This window comes from Notothenia rossii (assembly GCF_949606895.1).
Source record: "Notothenia rossii genome assembly, chromosome: 5".
In the NCBI taxonomy this organism is placed as follows: Eukaryota; Metazoa; Chordata; class Actinopteri; order Perciformes; family Nototheniidae; genus Notothenia; species Notothenia rossii.
The window spans coordinates 92,315,510-92,333,798 of record NC_136903.1 but is presented as its reverse complement, the minus strand read 5'-3'; the positions used below and the strand labels follow the sequence as shown (position 1 = coordinate 92,333,798).

The following is an 18,289-nucleotide window of genomic DNA, read 5'->3' as shown; positions in this document are numbered from 1 at the left end:
GGATTGTTTTCTTGGACCACTCTAGATCCTCGCTGGATAGATATTTTGTTAATTTAATGAAAGTTTGTGTACACACACATCCTGATGCATGTGGACACATCTTCAGTGATGTTCCTGTAATCATCAGGTGTTTCAGATCTTTCATCAAACCTTGCTCCAGGTCAGACTCCAGCTGGATGAACACCTGTCAGTCAGAACACAGGCCAGTGAAGGCTTGGTGTAGTAACCTGTCCCCTGTGTGTCTACAGGTTCTGGTGTCCTGGTCCAGGTATGTTCCAGTGTGCTTCGACTGGCCTGGTGTTCGTCATGGCTCAGGAGGCGGAGCTTCTGTACAGGACGGTCCCTTGGGAGGAGAGCCTCCTCCAATCAGCTGGCAAGCAGGCAGCAGGGCCGCTGTTCGACGTGAAGAGTTCTGATGAAGCTGCCGTCTGCCAGCTCCACCTGCCACACAGCGAGACAGAGGATGGTAAAGACATCTAGTACTAACACAAATACACTTGTATAATGTTTCTGTGGAATCTTTTAATATCCACTACTGTTCAAAGGTTATGAAGCAGCTTTATTAAACTAGTTTAACAAAGATAACAACGGTATAATTCAGACACCAAATGTATTCTTTATATTCAAATAGTTTTGTCCCCAAAAGAAGGAAACGTCCATTCAGTGGATGTGTTGCATGACATGATGGATCATTATTGAAGCAGACGATGCAGCTCTAAAGACTGAGTTGGATTGTCTTTGGTCCCTCTGCAGTCTCTTCACTGTAATATTAAAGAGATTTAAACTGTGATCCAGTCCATAGCATGCTCAGCTGCTAACAGTGCTAACTCAACGCTAACTCTCTGTTACTGTTGTGATGCTAAGCTAGCAGTTTGATTCATTCTGACTTTGTTATCCATCTGTTGCTCTTTCTGCTCTTTACATTGTCAGTCTGGCTGAAGCATGAACAAAACAAAACAACAGACAACAACATTTATAAATGAGACTTTCTACGCCCTGAAAGCTTTAGAAAACTCTTCACACATCTAGAGAATCACTCAGACATGAGACCGGACTCAGTCGAGCTGTTCTGACAAACAACTCAGCGTTCTTATAAATACAAATATAACGAATAAAGTTTATGCATAACAGTAAATGCTCCCATCAGAAAGATCACAGGGGACAGAACAATAATGAAACATTAGAATAAAGGTGGAGGATATAAACTGGAACATCCCAGTGAGGCTCCAAAGTGAATGACATTAGATGAACATTAGCTCTGAACTAAAGTGGTGGGACATTGAATATGATGAAGCTGTTTCAAAGCAACAGATGACCAGCTCTTTGCTCCACAGCGCTGCTCCTGGACGGCCTGTTGTCTGTCGTCCACATCACTGATGAAGGCCTGAGCATCCTGGAGCCGCTGGAGGTCACACCCACTCACGTGGTGGTGAAGGTGCCTCACCTCTCTTCCTTTGGCCTCATCATCGATACATTGAAGAGGCTTCTAAAGCGGCGGATAAAAGGCAAAATTCTGCTGTTCCTACGACCCCCGGGCCGAGAGGAGCAGATACTGGATGTACTCCTGCTGCAGAAAAACGTCCCGAAGGAGGAGGTAAAGTCAGATACATGCTCACTGTCAGACCAAACACTTTTTTTAACCACAGATGTTTCCACAGAGAGAGTAAGATCTATCTGAACTGATGGTTGTGGTTATTTTGGATTCTCTCTCAGCTTGTACTTCGGTCTGCCAGTGTCACTTGTGATACATAAGGCATATATGGTAGACACAGTACAAAACTGAAGGCTTCCTGAGATGGATCACGTGATCTCATCCTTTCCTTTGGACGTTCAGGCAGCAGGCTTTTGTGTTTCAAAGACCTATGTGATCAGTATTATATATTCAACATCTCTATAACAGTATTCCTCAATAGCTTATATCCAATAATTAAAGAACTATTTCAAATGTCCCGATACAGAGAGGAGTGATATATCATTCATATGTTTGTAATTGATTGTATATCTCATCACTCTGCGGAGCAGGTCAGTCACCATTTGTTGTTTTTAGATCTTTAAATGAATGTTTCCTGACTGTGAGAGCAGAAACTAAAGTGATCAGAATGTCTTGTTACTAAAGGTTGCTGTCAAACAAGGAAGTGCTGTGCACGTCAAGATCTCCTCCCGCTGTGAGCTGGACATTGATCACAGTTACAGTGTGCACTGTGAACCTGAGGGCTTCCTCATTCAGCCTGAGGTGAGTCACTGATACTGCTCTGATGAAACACGTTGATCATCAACACACATTTATCTGCATGTGGATTCACAATCAGGAAAGAAACTGATACGCTTTAACTTCTGCTTTTCAGGATGAAAGATTTGATTCAGGTTTTGGACCAGATTACGATCCGACATTTGAAGTTTTCCTGACGACGAGCACAGAGAGAGTGGTTCTGAAGGTCAAAGACCAACGTGGAAATGAAATCTGGAAACGGCGCGTGCCACTGGAAGGTAAAGACTCCACCTGAGCTCAGAGCCAGTGACAGACTAGAGAACTCTAAAGCTCCATCTCATAGCCTTCTCTATTAAGGCTCCATGGCAGCGCATCAAACACACAACCTGTGATAGTCCTAAACTAATACAAACTAGTGCGGTGGTGAAACAGCGTGGCATCATGGGAGTTGTAGTCTTCATCTTCTCATGGTTAAGTGGATACTCCGCCATTACAGGAGACCGTGATGAACGTACTGTTACCTTGATTAAAATGACACGTGTCCCTGAACCCTTTGGGATAATATACGTTGTGTCACGTTCTTAGTTCTGTCACGTTCTTAGTTGGGTGTGTCTGGTGGTGGGTGTTTTTCTGTTCTCCTTGTCATGTTCTCCTCCCTGTGTATTGTCTGGTCCCTCTCCCTGTGTTTTCCTCTCTGTCGTTAGTTTCTCTGGTGTGTCTAATTGTCTGATTGTGTTCACCTGTTTCCCTTGTGTGTCTCCTGTGCTCATCAGCGTCAGCCCCCCCCCCCTGATTGTTCCCACCTGTCTTGTTATCCTGTGTTTAAATTCCCCTGTCTCCCAGTGTTCAGGGTCAGTTGGTCTTGTCTCTTGCCATGGTCAGGTCTATGCTCTTGAAAAGGTTTGGTTCCTCACTGCGTGAGCGCTTTCATTTTGTTCTCTATTTTTGTCTTCTCAAACTTGAGATTTGATAGTGACCTTTTTTTGTTGTTATTGCTGTTTTTTGGAAAAATAAAGTATCTCACCAATACTTTACCTCTGTCTCCCGGGTCGGGCAATTGGGTCCTACATCCTAAGTGTCTGAGTTCTTAACACATACATAACTCAACAAAACATGAATAACATAGGTGTATTTTAATGAGGAAATGATACATATTATAACTGTGACTGTTGGTTATTCATTACAAGTATTTTCCCTGTTTATCTACCAGATCCAAGGCGGCAATTATCCCAGAGTAATGTCCCATCAGAGACCAGAGTCCCATCAGAGACCAGAGACCCATCAGAGACCAGAGACCCATCAGAGAGCAGAGACCCAGCAGAGAGCAGAGTCCCATCAGAGAGCAGAGACCCATCAGAGAGCAGAGTCCCAGCAGAGACCAGAGACCCAGCAGAGACCAGAGACCCATCAGAGACCAGAGACCCATCAGAGACCAGAGACCCATCAGAGAGCAGAGACCCAGCAGAGAGCAGAGTCCCATCAGAGAGCAGAGTCCCATCAGAGACCAGAGTCCCATCAGAGACCAGAGTCCCATCAGAGAGCAGAGACCCATCAGAGAGCAGAGTCCCAGTAGAGACCAGAGACCCAGCAGAGAGCAGAGTCCCATCAGAGAGCAGAGTCCCATCAGAGACCAGAGTCCCATCAGAGACCAGAGTCCCAGCAGAGAGCAGAGACCCAGCAGAGAGCAGAGTCCCAGCAGAGAGCAGAGACCCATCAGAGAGCAGAGTCCCAGCAGAGACCAGAGATCCAGCAGAGACCAGAGACCCAGCAGAGGACAGAGTCCCAGCAGAGACCAGAGACCCAGCAGAGAGCAGAGTCCCAGCAGAGGACAGAGTCCCAGCAGAGACCAGAGACCCAGCAGAGAGCAGAGTCCCATCAGAGACCAGAGACCCAGCAGAGAGCAGAGACCCAGCAGAGACCAGAGACCCATCAGAGACCAGAGACCCAGCAGAGACCAGAGACCCAGCAGAGGACAGAGTCCCAGCAGACCAGTGGCTGTTCTCAGTTCGGACAGAGCTCATTCAAAGAGTGTCTCTACCTGTCCTGAACGACCTTCTGGATAAACTCCTTGAGTCTGAGGTGATCAGTGAATCTGAAATGGAGTCAGCCAGAACCAAATCCCGAAATGACGGAGCACGGGTTGGAGCACGAGAGGTGGTGGACGCGGTGCGAAGAAAAGGATCTGCAGCCAGCAGGGTTCTGATCAACGCTCTCCGAGAGCTGGACCACCTTCTTTACGAAGAGCTCCACTCGAGCTGAAGCAAGACCTGGTGGAGTGTGTGACAGTTGAAGTCTAGTCCTGTGTTTAGTTGCCTGTAACTAGGGCTACTCTCCTTCTCTCGTTTCTCCTGAGAGCAGCTCCCCGGGCTTGTTCTCATTTTACCAGTTGGTACTGACTTCTGGGTCAGATTTGGGTTTTTGGGGCCTTTGGTACCTCGGCGTGCGATTGGGAGTTCTGTTTGTTTTGTGTGATCAAACTGCAAAGACCTGTACCTGGTGGGGACTGCAAGTATAATATCCTTAGATGGTGAAGTAAACCTACGTGGCAATAGTGAACAACCTTTTTCCCAAAGTATAACGAACACAAGTCCATGCTTTGGATGTCCTTTAACCTGACTGTTCTTTCACCTGCACTATTTCTATTCAAATCTATCGTGCTCTGTTTCATTGCACTATTTGTATTGTTACTGTATTTGTTGTCTCATGTCCTTTATATAATATGTTGCACTGTTGGAGCTCGGGACCTAAGATGTTCATTACCATAACTACACTGTAGCTGCTGTGCACATGATAATATAACCATTGAGTCTGAATGGGGACATCTGCTGGTGTACTCTTGGTATTGCATACACGTAGACGGCATAAAAGAAACGTACAAATATAAGTGAACTTTGCTGTTAACATTTAATGTTCTTCAAATTTAACTCGAGAAGCCGCATTGGATATTTTAGTGCTAACAGTGAGTGGTGCAGGAATGTCGTATTTCTGTGTTGGTCCCTGAAGGCAGCATCTCCCTGCTCCATCTTGCTCAGCTCAGGAATCCATGAATTGGTCAAATAAATCTTAGTCTTATGAGCGTCCCAGGTCCTCTACAGTCTGCACTGCTTCTTCCAATGTAAGAATAAATCAGCAAACTTCATGTATTTGTATTATTTTATTGAAAAACAAAAAAGGAAACCCTACAGAGAACGGGCACCGAGATGTAATCCTGTTCACTGATGATCTGCAGAGCTGGGCGTCATTGATCCACTTCAGCGAGGTGGTGATGGATGATTGAAATGTTAACGAGCCCCGCTTCAGTTTATCTGATTCACAGAACTCACACTAAACAGCTGTTTCCTCCACTGCGTGAAAGAAGGGCGGCTAATCCAACGAACCAAACCATCCTTTACTAAAGCAACCAGCGAGTATCTGTTTCACCATAAAGAATCTAACTCCGAACAGCAAGGAGCAGATTATTCACTTCAAGCAAGTCAGAGCACAGTTACTGCTGCTGGATCAGAGGTTTAACATCCATGTTCTTGTAGATATGACTGTGTGTATGTCTTACAAAGGATGCCCACGCAGAACAAGATGTATATTTCAATCCTCTAAGCTCTTCATATTTATCATTCAAACATAAGACTCATCAAACATCGTAAAGAACTGAAACTAATAACTGAAGCAGGAAAAGCATTTAGAGTTTACAGTGAAGTATAGAGACAGCAACTGCTCACACACACAGCCTGGATAAACACTGGGCTGCAGTCCAATAGTCCAAAAATCAGCTCCTATTGTCTATTCCTTGACCTCTGTGTGAAATGTCACAGGGTTAAGGAATAGTGGATAGGAGAATACAAAAGGACTTAGGAGAAGAGACTGCGGTGCTTTGAGAATCTTACTGCACTTTCACTATCAAACGTATTTATGATTTCGCTCTTTAGGAAGAGTTATTGACAATGCTGTATTCTCTCTCGAGCTTCATATGGAGCCAGAATTGGGTCAATATTCTAGCGCGGAAAACAAGCTACTCACGAGCAAAGAATTTGCCAAATTTGGGATTTGGATATTCCCTGCAGACTCGCGGCCTCCCCTTTAAGAGCGACGGCGCTCCGGAGATGAGTAACTGAGGCGTGACGCCGGCGGCCGAGGAGGAGAGACTCAACGTGCCAGAACAAGTCTCTGTGTGTTTTACTGTTACTCACCATTCCTTTACATGGGCGTCTGCATTGGCTCAGAAACTACTGAAGAGACTTCACTTTTATTACATGTGTTCACAGATTTCACATCATGGAGTCCTGTAGTGAACCCTGAGATGTTCAGGACCCCAAAGTGTTAGGATAGAAATGTACAGCAGGGTCTCCAGCACATAGAAACTGCCAGATGCTAGGCTGCTTATGTTGGGACATTAGAACAATTAGCATGAGTTGAGTTAATTAGCATTACAGCCTGGGACAATAGTTTAATAAAACTGATTTGGACAATTTGGGAGTGATTTTAGGGGATGCTGAGTTAATTTCTGACATTTTCAAGATCATAAATGGCAGGTTTAACCAGATAGTGCCTATATGTGTAGTCCATGTGGACTGATCTGGATAGATTTTGAAGGTTTAGGGGACTCTGGATCATTTGGATTGGACCGATTGGCATGAATCGCCTTGACTAGCATTATAGCCTATGTGGACAATATTTCAAAAAGCGCAGATTTGGACAGTTGTGCCGTGGTTTTGGGGGTTATTGAGGATGCTGAATCCATTTTCCATCAGGGTCGTAAATGGCAGTTTGAACCAGAAAATGCCAATATTTGTACACTCTGTGGACTGATCTGACTAATGTTGGAACGAGTTGATAGCTTTAGTGGACTCTGGATCATGTGGATCAGACAGATTCTTATTTATCTGAAAATAATTATCCACAGTAATAATGTCCATCTTGTGCTCTCTATGATCACAACACTACTCATGGTAGTCGAAATCAGCCCACAGAGAAATACGGCCGCTTTCTGTTTAAAAATGTCATTTTTCAGCCCGGAATAGATTCAGCATCCTCAATAACGCCCAAACCCACTAAACTGTCCAAATCAGCCATTTCTGAACTATTGTCCACATAGGCTATAATGCTAATACATGCTAATTAACCCAATTTATGCTAATTGGCTAATTGCCCAAATGATGCAGGTTAGCATCCGGCAGTTTCTATGTGCTGGAGACCCTACGATACATTTCTCACAACATGGGGTACTCAACATGTCAGGGTTCACTAAGCTGGCAACTAGACTATAAATGTATTAAGTTAGTAGAAAGCTATAACATTAAGTTTAAATAAAAAATATCAGGTTCAACTTTAATATTATTGCTTCCAACTAGCCTAATACCGTCATGTGACATTTGATGAAATGATACATTTAATTGAAGTTTCAGCTTCTTCAGTGCAGTGTAGATCTACAATGAGAATCTGAAGTCCCAGGCGCCTCCAATAACACAACATGAATATATATCAGACATAAAAGCAACAATGGAAACAGTGCAGGAAGAAACAGAGTAGCAACGTGCAGCTGAGGCAGGAGAAGTTAAACATGTTAAATAGAACAACAGGAGGCTCCGACCTGATATTTCTTTTGTCAGATGTTCTCCTGTTTTTATAATAGCTATATTTTTAAAGGAAAAACAAAACCACTAAATATTCTGCTTTTGTCCATTTTTTGGAGCGGAGTGTATCTGCCAATCATCGCTCCATCATTCAAAGTTCAGATTTATAATACAGACTGTAACTGTTTGGCACACTAGTTTGCGGGCTGATTTCTTTTAGGGACAATTTCTATTTTGGTTGTATTTTGAGATCTCAGGTATTTCTTTTCTTTGGGCCACAGATTGACACTGATAGACATTTTAAACAGACCTGTGATTCATTTTGAAAACATTTTCTTCCATTATCAGAAACATCTTATTTCATTTTTATTTTATACATTCTGTGAGTAGTTGTATTTTCTCTGATCTACATGTTTTGATGTAAGAATACACAATTATTCTCTATGTTCATAAGTTGTGGTCCTGTGAGTCATTGTGATAGCTGGAGGTCTTAACTTGTTCATAGAGTTCACTAAACCAATATCCTAAACACACCTGGATTAGAGTTAACCTTTATGGTGCATTTTGGGTTTGGGGTACCTTAGAGATTTAGACACTATAGATACTAAACTCATGATTGACATAATATATCGCCTTCCACCAGGGAAGGTTCCTTAAAGGGTTAAACATGAACATGTTCAGCTGGTAATGAAACAAAAGGAGGAGCTGCAGACAGGTGAGGGCGTTCAGGTGAGAATATGAAGTGAGACTGCCAGACGCCATTTGACACTTCAACAACAGGGTGAGTGTTAACACCAGGATCTGCTTTTTAACACACTCTGTTAAACTGTATGTGAGAACATTATGTGTTCATAAATATATATATTATTTAGAGTCCAATGAGACCTCTTCAAATGTTAGGAACTCTTTTTATTTCCTGGTTTTTGAGCCTTCAGAGTTTCATAACATGTGACAGGGGAGTGGCCCGTCTGAAGTCTGACTGATTTAGTGTGTTTTAACCAAGTTTATGATTGAAACAAGTGAGTTATGATATATTATATATGTGTGTGTGTGTGTGTGTGTGTGTGTGTGAGTGTGAGTGTGATTGTGAGTGTGTGTGTGTGAGTGTGTGTGTGTGTGTGTGTGTGTGTGTGTGTGTGTGTGTGTGTGTGTGTGTGTGTGTGTGTGTGTGTGTGTGAGTGTGTGTGTGTGTGTGTGTGTGTGTGTGAGTGTGTGTGTGTGTGTGTGTGTGTGTGTGTGAGTGTGTGTGTGTGTGAGTGTGTGTGTGTGTGTGTGAGTGTGTATGTGTGTGTGTGTGTGTGTGTGTGTGTGTGTGTGTGTGTGTGAGTGTGTGTGTGTGTGAGTGTGTGTGTGTGTGTGTGTGTGTGTGTGTGTGTGTGTGTGTGTGTGTGTGTGTGTGTGTGTGTGTGTGTGTGTGTGTGTGTGTGTGTGTGTGTGTGTGCGTGTGTGTGTGTGTGTGTGTGTGCACGTGTGTGTGCGTGTGCCTGTGTGTGTGTGTGTGTGTGTGTGTGTGTGTGTGTGTGTGTGTGTGTGTGTGTGTGTGTGTGTGTGTGTGTGTGTGTGTGTGTGTGTGTGTGTGTGTGTGTGTGTGTCTCCAGTGTTGCTGGGTTATCTCTCAGAGGATGAGAGGATGAGTGATTTCAAAGATGAGGAAGAGGACAAGTCTCCAGTCTCCAGCTGTCAGTCTCTGAAGAGTGAGCGGTCTACAGAGGACCCTCCAGACCTCAGAGATGAACCCGGACCCTCGGACACAAAGTAAGAGTTTCTACTGTAATCTGACCTGAAGAGGATCAGCTTTGTTTTCTGATTATTAAACTGTTCTTTAGTAATGTCATGTGTGCAGTAGAGTACAGGAAGCTAACATTATTTAAGGACATTTCAAGATGCAATTGCATTATCAATGTCAGTGGCATTAAATGGTTTTAAATTGCTAAAATACTGATAAAATAGATACAATCTGTTCTTCAAACTAAACATATCGTCCAAGACATGAATGAACTACTTGGGCATGTTTATGATATGTATTTTTAAGATGTTAATAGTAGTGATAACCTGGTGAGCTGGTTGCGTTTAGCATTAGCAGATATAACAGAGTTTTGAGAGATCACATGTAGAGTCAATACAAAGACCCAGATCCGTGCCTGGCAACACCAAGGAAGTGAAGATGTTAAATTCATGTCACCTGCGTATTCGTGCAGCGTGACACATTTCAACTTGAGTGTAAAGTTAGTGACGCTCTGTTTCAAAAACCTGTCAGTGTGGAGCAGTGGTGAGCTGTGGCTTTTATACCTAGGCCCTCTGACCCCCTCAAAAAATAAATAAATAAATAAAGAAGAGTTATTAAGTTTCAGCGGAATATCGAAACAGGGCCCAGGGCTTGGGCCTCAGAAAACTTCCCCCAAGGCCTCCAAGCTCTCAATACCTCGTTTCTTCTTCTCCACTCTTCTTTATAGTCTTCTTCCTCCTCCCTCTCTTCATCAGGTCATCCCCCTTTCTCTCTTTGAGTCAGAAGGAGGTCACAACTGTTCAACTTCTAATTATTGAACATTAAAAAATGTAAGGTTTCAAAATTAAACAAATACAAACTTATAGTCATGATATGTAATTTTAAAGAGAAGGAATATGAACACATTTCATGAAAGCAGAACACATTGTCAATGTCATGTTTTAGAATCAAGTTATTTTCTTTAAACATTTCAATATCATATATGCAAACTTTATACTTTAATTCATTAACAGAGATTTCATTTATTAACAGAGACAATAAGGGCAGCTCGTCTCTACGATTCGCTGGCCCATTCGCTGTGCGTAGGTCGCCTGCACCCTGTGCCACATTGTCTTCATACCCGCCGTAACCGCTCCCAAGGTGTCAAAAACCACAAGCGCCTTCTCTGCATGGTAGCTGGAACTTCTACGCTTTTATTGCACCATCTAGAATGTGTGTGTGTATAGAAAAAAGTTCAGAATGTTCTATCTAGTTTCACATGCATGGTTTCATATGCCTGAAACAACCAGAAGGAAACATGCATCCTTTCCAGTCACAGACAATTTAGCATCTTTTTATCAATGGTAAGCTAAATAGAGGTAGGTGAGGTAAAGGTCAGGTCTGACACGGCCACTTACACAGCAGAAATGTCAACAAAATAAACACCTATCTTGACAAGGCACTCACAGAACAATTATGGAATTAAGTCGGCACGGCGAATCACATTGAAAATGACTTTGGCCTACCTTTGATGATCAAATCACTTAACCTGTTGAGCCCCACGGACCCGCCGAAGGGGCCGAAACCACAACATCTGCAAGCAACAGTGTCGGAGGGCTTCTTAAGATTTAATAAACTATGAATGTTTCATATCCATGTAACGGGAAGAAACACATCTAACTGATGTTATGAACTATTGTTGGCAAAAAAAAACTCAAGACTAACGCTGAGCCTCTGAATTAGCCCTGAGCGAAAAAATGCAAAACGCCGTTAGCACAGAACTCACGGTATAAAACCCTTATACTTATCGTAAAGGCAAATCCAACCCATCGATTAGCATCGTGAGATTACACAGATTCGATAGGTATCTGTATCATCACTCCGTGATCAAAACTCACGACATGAGAAACAAAAATAGACATCACAACACGTGGCATTAGGTAGCAAACACGGCACATTTCTTACCTTAGCTGTTATTCTGATCAAAAGTTGTGTTCTATGGCATTAAAACAATAAAAACGCTGCTGAAGTTAATCCATAGGTTAATCAAAATGTGTCTGTGTCCCTTTGAAATGATTTCTGATAATCCATAAGCAATAAACCTGCTTGTCAGAGCGTAAATTAGGTTTCGCTTTGGGCAAACTGCGTGCGCATAGCTCTCATTTCTCAATCGTAACGTGTGGTGTGTATGTGGAAATTCCCCTTTGATTCTATTTGCTCTAACGGTTCATAAGAGATGTCAATCATCAAAATCGACCAATGGGTTCCAGAGAAACGGCAAATACGCCCATTTCCACCCAAATCACCCCAGAGGTGGAGTTTCTTTTGCTAAATCTGTCTAAAAAGGTAAAATGTCACTTGTTTTGCATCAATCTTGATATAGGATACTTATTATATGTTGTACTTTGGATTCCTAAAGCTTTAGTCTACCTTACCATCATCCAAGGGTCGTTTTCACTAGAAGTAATTTTGTTGTTTTTTACGGACACAATCATTTACATTTTTTTACTGTATTCAATCTGAATTTTCTTTAAAATAAAAAAACATCTACATTGATTCTGACTTTTCTACATCCAACTCACAGGTTTATAATTTCTTTGAGAAAAAAGATCATTAATTTACCAATTTTAGAAGGGAAGATATGGTCTCTAGTTATGGTTCTGGAAATGTCATTTTCGAGCCTGAGGCCTGAAAAACAGGCTTGGGGCTTAACAGCAAAGTCCATCCTCCTGTCCTTTTGGATGAAGCACTTGATGGCGGGTCATGCAGCTGATCCTTTGCCACTCCAGTTTATCATTGGAACTCAATCTTGAAAATGACTCGGTTAATCATTTTTGCAACAATGTCATCACTATCGGACCACTATTGCGGTAAGCATGTTGTAACTTCCGGTTGCTGTTGTCATCTCCGGGTATCCCGTGTGCCTGTTCTGTTGCTGATAGCTTATTATCCTAACTTAATCGATCGTTTTAAAACTCTTGATCACGGCAACTGCCTGACGTTGTAATCACACGTTACTACAGATTAAGCACTCACAAACTCTCCTTCTCTTAGCGACTGTAACTCCACAGTTGCCTACACTCTTTTCGGGTTTGCTAACGGTAGCTACTTTAGCTTGATAGCTAGCCATGGCTCTTTCCCCACCCTCGGGTGCTATTTCCTGCTCTAACTGTCTCATGTTTGGTTACTTCCCTACCTCCTTTACTGGTACCGATACATGTGTTAAATGTAGTATAGTTGTTAGGTTGGAGGCGGGAATCATAGCCATAGAAGCCCGGCTCCGCATCTTAGAAAATAACTCAGCTACAGTATGCCCATGTTAGCCGGTGCGGACCGGCAAAAGGTAGCTCCTCTTAGCCGTCCCCCGGCAACTCCCGAGCAGCAGGGAGACTGGGTGACTGTTCAGAAGGGGCATAACGCGAAACTCGCAGTTCCCCACCAACCCGTTCACGTATCTAACAGATATTCCCCACTCAGCGAGACACCCGCTGAGAAGCCAACTCTGGTTATTGGTAGCTCTATTATGAGACACGTGAATTTAGAGACCGAAGCCTCCGCAGTCACATGCATTCCGGGGGCCAGAGCGGGCGACGTTGAGGCGCATCTTAGACTGCTGGCTAAAAATAAACGTAAATACAGTAGGATTGTTATTCACGTCGGTGGTAATGATGTTCGTTTACGCCAATCAGAATGCACCAAACTTAATGTGGCGTCGGTGTGTAGTTATGCTAAAACAATGTCGGACACCGTAATCTTCTCTGGTCCCCTCCCCAATCTGATCAATGATGACATGTATAGCCGCATGGCATCATTTCAGCGCTGGTTGTCTTGGTGGTGCCCAGCAAACAATGTGGGCTTCGTGAATAATTGGACAGCCTTCTGGGGAAAACCTGGTCTGATTAAGAGAGACGGCATTCATCCTACTTTGGAAGGTGCAAATCTCATTTCGGCAAACATTTCAGGGCTCTGTGGACTTAATCCATGACAAACTGGAGTTGAGACCAGGAGGCAGAGTCGCAGTCTTACACGCTTCTCTGCGCTCTCTCCTAGGCAGTCATCCATAGGAATCCCGAACCCAATAAAATACCCAATATTAATGGTGTGTGTGTCTGCCCAAGGACAATTTAAGGTAAAACCTAATAGAGGTGTCATACATAATAACCTAATAAAAGTAAATGTAACAACTACTACAGTGCAACAAAACAGGAAGATTACATGTGGTCTCTTAAACATAAGATCTCTAGCTTCTAAAGCAATACTGGTAAATGATTTAATATCAGATTATAATATTGATATATGCTGTCTCACTGAAACTTGGTTGAGACATGAAGAATATGTCAGCATAAATGAGGCCACTCCACCCAGCCATATCAATACTCATATTGCCCGAGGCACGGGCCGAGGAGGTGGAGTTGCAGCAATCTTTGACTCAAGTTTACTTATCAATACTAAACAAAAATTAAATTATACCTCCTTTGAAAGCCTCATTTTCAGTCTTACGCATCCGACCTGGAAAACTTTGCAGCCAATCTTATTTGTTACAGTGTACCGTGCACCAGGTCCTTATTCAGAATTCTTATCAGAATTCTCTGAGTTTTTATCAGCTTTGGTTCTTAAAACAGATAAAGTCATTATCGTAGGTGACTTTAATATTCATGTTGACGATGATAAAAATAGCCTTACTGTTGCATTTAACTCTATATTAGATTCTGTTGGTTTCTGTCAGAGTGTAAATAAACCAACCCACTGCTATAATCACACTCTTGACCTTGTTCTGACTTATGGTATTGAAATTGAGCAACTATTAGTCGAACCGCATAATCCTGCTTTATCCGACCATTTCTTAGTAACTTTTGAAGTACTGTTACTAGACTACAAAGCATTAGCCAAAAGCTCCTGCAGCAGAAACCTATCTGTTAGTGCTATAGCCACATTTAAGGAAGAGATTCCACCAATACTTAGCTCGATAGCATGTCTGCATGTAGGGGAGGAAACTTATACAAAATGTACACCACCCCAAATTGATCATGTTGTTGATAGTGCTATAGATGCGCTGCGAATAAAATGAGACTCTGTTGCTCCTTTGAAAAAGAAGAAAATAAAACAACATAGATTAGCTCCATGGCATAATGCCCAAACCCGCAAAATAAAGCAAAAGTCGAGACAACTTGAAAGGATATGGCGTTCCACTAAACTTGAAGAATCTCGTTTAATTTGGCATATTACTCTCAATGAATATAAGAAAGCACTGCGTAAAGCGAGAGCAGCCTACTACTCTTCATTAATAGATGAGAATAAGAATAATGCAAGATTTCTTTTCAGCACTGTAGCCAGGCTGACAGAGAGCCACAGCTCGACTGAGCCTTCTATTCCCATAGCACTCAGTAGTAATGATTTTATGTGCTTTTTTAACGATAAAATTGTTACTCTTAGAAACAAAATCAATGACCTCTTGCCTTTGACCAGTATAGTATTATCAACAGCTCCCGGAAACGTAAGTTCTAATATTACACTAGATAGTAAACTAGAATGCTTTTCAGCCATAAACCTTGAACAATTAAATTCAATGATTCTCTCTTCTAAACCATCAACGTGTATCTTAGACCCGATTCCAACTAAGCTGTTAAAAGAAGTTTTTCCATTAATTAGCACTTCTTTATTAAATATTATGAATATGTCTTTATTATCAGGCTATGTTCCACAATCATTCAAAGTAGCAGTGATAAAACCGCTTCTTAAAAAGCACAACCTCGATCCAGAGGTTTTAGCCAACTATAGACCTATTTCTAATCTTCCGTTCCTCTCAAAGATTCTTGAGAAAGCAGTCGCAAAACAGCTGATTACTTAAAAAACTATGATTTATTTGAAGATTTTCAGTCTGGCTTTAGAACACAACACAGCACAGAGACAGCTCTGGTTAAAGTCACAAATGACATTCTAATAGCCTCAGACAAGGGACTTGTCTCTATTCTTGTCTTGCTCGATCTCAGTGCTGCATTTGATACTATCGACCATGATATCCTATTGCAAAGACTAGAGCACTTAGTTGGCATACAGGGAACTGGTTTAGGTCCTATCTATCTGAACGCTCTCAGTTTGTACGTGTCAACGATGAATCTTCCATGCAAACCAAAGTTAGCCATGGAGTGCCACAGGGCTCAGTGCTTGGACCTATTTTGTTCACCCTATATATGCTTCCGTTAGGCAATATTATAAGGAATCATTCTGTAAACTTTCATTGTTATGCGGATGATACTCAACTATATTTATCAATCAAGCCTGATGAAATTAATCATCTAAATAAAATTCAAGACTGCCTCAAGGACTTAAAAACGTGGATGACCTTAAATTTTTTTGATGTTAAACACGACCAAAACTGAAGTTATTGTACTTGGCCCGAAGAATCTACGAAACAAATTATCTAAAGATATACTAACTATGGATGGCATTAATTTGGCCTCCAGTGAGACTGTAAGGAATCTTGGTGTTATATTTGATCAGGATTTATCCTTTAACACCCACATAAAATCAATTTCAAGGACCGCCTACTTCCATCTACGTAACATTGCAAAAATCAGGCATATCTTGCCTCAAAGCGATGCAGAGAAACTAGTCCATGCATTTGTTACTTCAAGGCTGGATTATTGTAACTCCTTATTATCAGGGTGTACCAAGAAGTCAGTCAAGTCACTTCAGCTGATTCAAAATGCTGCAGCTCGTGTACTAACCAGAGTTAGGAAAAGGGACCACATTACTCCTGTTCTGGCTGCCTTACACTGGCTCCCTATAGAACACAGGATAGAATTTAAAATTCTTCTTCTCGCCTACAAAGCCCTTAATGGGCAGGCGCCATCTTACCTTAAAGAACTCATTATACCCTATTGTCCTACTAGGGCATTGCGTTCCAAGAATGCAGGGTTGTTGGTTGTTCCTAGAGTCTCTAAAAGTACAATGGGAGCCAGAGCCTTTTCTTATCAAGCTCAACTTTTGTGGAATCAGCTTCCAGTTTGTGTTCGGACGGCAGACACCCTATCCGTTTTTAAGAGTGCGCTTAAGACCTTCCTTTTTGATAAAGCTTATAGTTAGGGCTGATTAGATTCAGCCCCTAGTTTTGCTGATATAGGCTTAGTTTGTCGGGGGACATCTTACTTCTTCCTTCTCTCTGTCTATACCTGTGTACTCTCATGTTCCCATTAACCCAGCTTCCCCAAATGTCTTTCTTTTTGGTGTCTGTATACGCCGGGATCCGGAGTCATGGATTATCCTGCGGTCCTGTGTCATGGATCGCGAGTCCTGGATCTTGAGTCGTGGCTGTGGTCCTGGATCATGAGTCCTGGATGGATATCCTCGTGGATTCATCTTCTTATTATACACACATGCATTTCCAAACATTCGGTCTACCTATGTTGCAAATGTATTATCTTTTCAATTTACACACGGCATCTATTGCACGTCTGTCCGTCCTGGGAGAGGGATCCCTCCTCTGTTGCTCTCCCTGAGGTTTCTCCATGTTCCCCTTTAAACTGTGGGTTTCTCTGGAAGTGTTTCCTTGTACGATGTGAGGGTCTAAGGACAGAGGGTCTAAGGACAGAGGGTCTGAGGACAGAGGGTCTAAGGACAGAGGGTCTAAGGACAGAGGGTCTAAGGACAGAGGGTCTGAGGACAGAGGGTCTCAGGACAGAGGGTGTCGTATTGTCATACTGATATTCTGTACAAACTGTGAAGTCCACTGAGACAAATCTAACATTTGTGATATTGGGCTATATAAATAAACATTGACATTGATTGATTGACTATCACTGAAGTGAGCCATCATGAACGAACTTATGCTAATCGTAAATCTATCGATTAGATTTATGATTCGAAAATAACAAAAGTAGGGTAGACATGTGGATATTATCTGGCTGAACGTGCATTTATCTAACATGTTCACGGTGGGAATCCAATCACCATGACGACCTCCAAACCTATCAGGCTCTCCTCTCCTCTTTCTCTGCATCCATCTCTCAGGCAAAAAGCACTTTCTTTCAAGATAAGATCCAATCTTCCTATTCCAACCCCAACAACTATGTTCTATCTTCTCCACCCTCTTGGACCCCCCCAAAGCCCCTTCCCCCTCCTCTCTCTTGGACCCCCCCAAAGCCCCTTCCCCCTCCTCCCTCTTGGACCCCCCCAAAGCCCCTCCCCCTCCTCCCTCTTGGACCCCCCAAAGCCCCGTCCCCCTCCTCCCTCTTGGACCCCCCCAAAGCCCCTTCCCCCTCCTCCCTCTTGGACCCCCCCAAAGCCCCTTCCCCCTCCTCCCTCTTGGACCCCCCCAAAGCCCCTCCCCCCTCCTCCCTTCTGTCAAGCGACTTTGTTAACTACTTTGAAAAAACGGTTGATGATATTCGCTCTTCTTTTTCTGACTCACCTTTACTCACCTCTGGGTCACCAGACCCTCCTTCACCCACACACAGACCTCCTTCACCTCTGGGTCACCAGACCCTCCCTTCACCCACACACTGATCTCCTTCACCTCTGGGTCACCAGACCCTCCCTTCACCCACACACTGACCTCCTTCACCTCTGGGTCACCAGACCCTCCCTTCACCCACACACAGACCTCCTTCACCTCTGGGTCACCAGACCCTCCCTTCACCCACACACTGACCTCCTTCACCTCTGGGTCACCAGACCCTCCCTTCACCCACACACTGACCTCCTTCACCTCTGGGTCAACAGACCCTCCCTTCACCCACACCCTGACCTCCTTCACCTCTGGGTCAACAGACCCTCCCTTCACCCACACACTGACCTCCTTCACCTCTG

At 43.0% G+C, this 18,289-nt stretch overlaps 2 protein-coding genes across 4 annotated transcripts in view; both read left to right on the top strand.

The window, feature by feature from the left end:
* The window catches only part of LOC307039381 (uncharacterized protein), an 82,637-nt gene extending 77,289 nt beyond the window's left edge, over positions 1 to 5,348 (top strand). The window contains exons 11-15 of the mRNA XM_079681389.1: positions 249 to 466; positions 1,335 to 1,594; positions 2,117 to 2,233; positions 2,346 to 2,487; positions 3,420 to 5,348. Of these exons, the coding sequence (XP_079537515.1) occupies positions 249 to 466; positions 1,335 to 1,594; positions 2,117 to 2,233; positions 2,346 to 2,487; positions 3,420 to 4,468 (1,786 nt within the window). The 3' untranslated portion in view covers positions 4,469 to 5,348. The remainder of the gene's footprint in view (positions 1 to 248; positions 467 to 1,334; positions 1,595 to 2,116; positions 2,234 to 2,345; positions 2,488 to 3,419) is intronic.
* Positions 5,349 to 8,495: 3,147 nt separating this feature from the next.
* Positions 8,496 to 18,289, top strand: part of LOC307039383 (NACHT, LRR and PYD domains-containing protein 3-like) — a 35,616-nt gene continuing 25,822 nt past the window's right edge. For 2 of the 3 annotated variants that reach the window (XM_079681392.1, XM_079681393.1), the window contains exon 1: positions 9,260 to 9,531. In XM_079681392.1, coding sequence (XP_079537518.1) covers positions 9,407 to 9,531 — 125 coding nt within the window. In that variant the 5' untranslated portion in view covers positions 9,260 to 9,406. Of the gene's footprint in view, positions 8,558 to 9,259; positions 9,532 to 18,289 lie in introns of those variants that run through there. The other variant, XM_079681391.1, reaches the window with a different exon arrangement.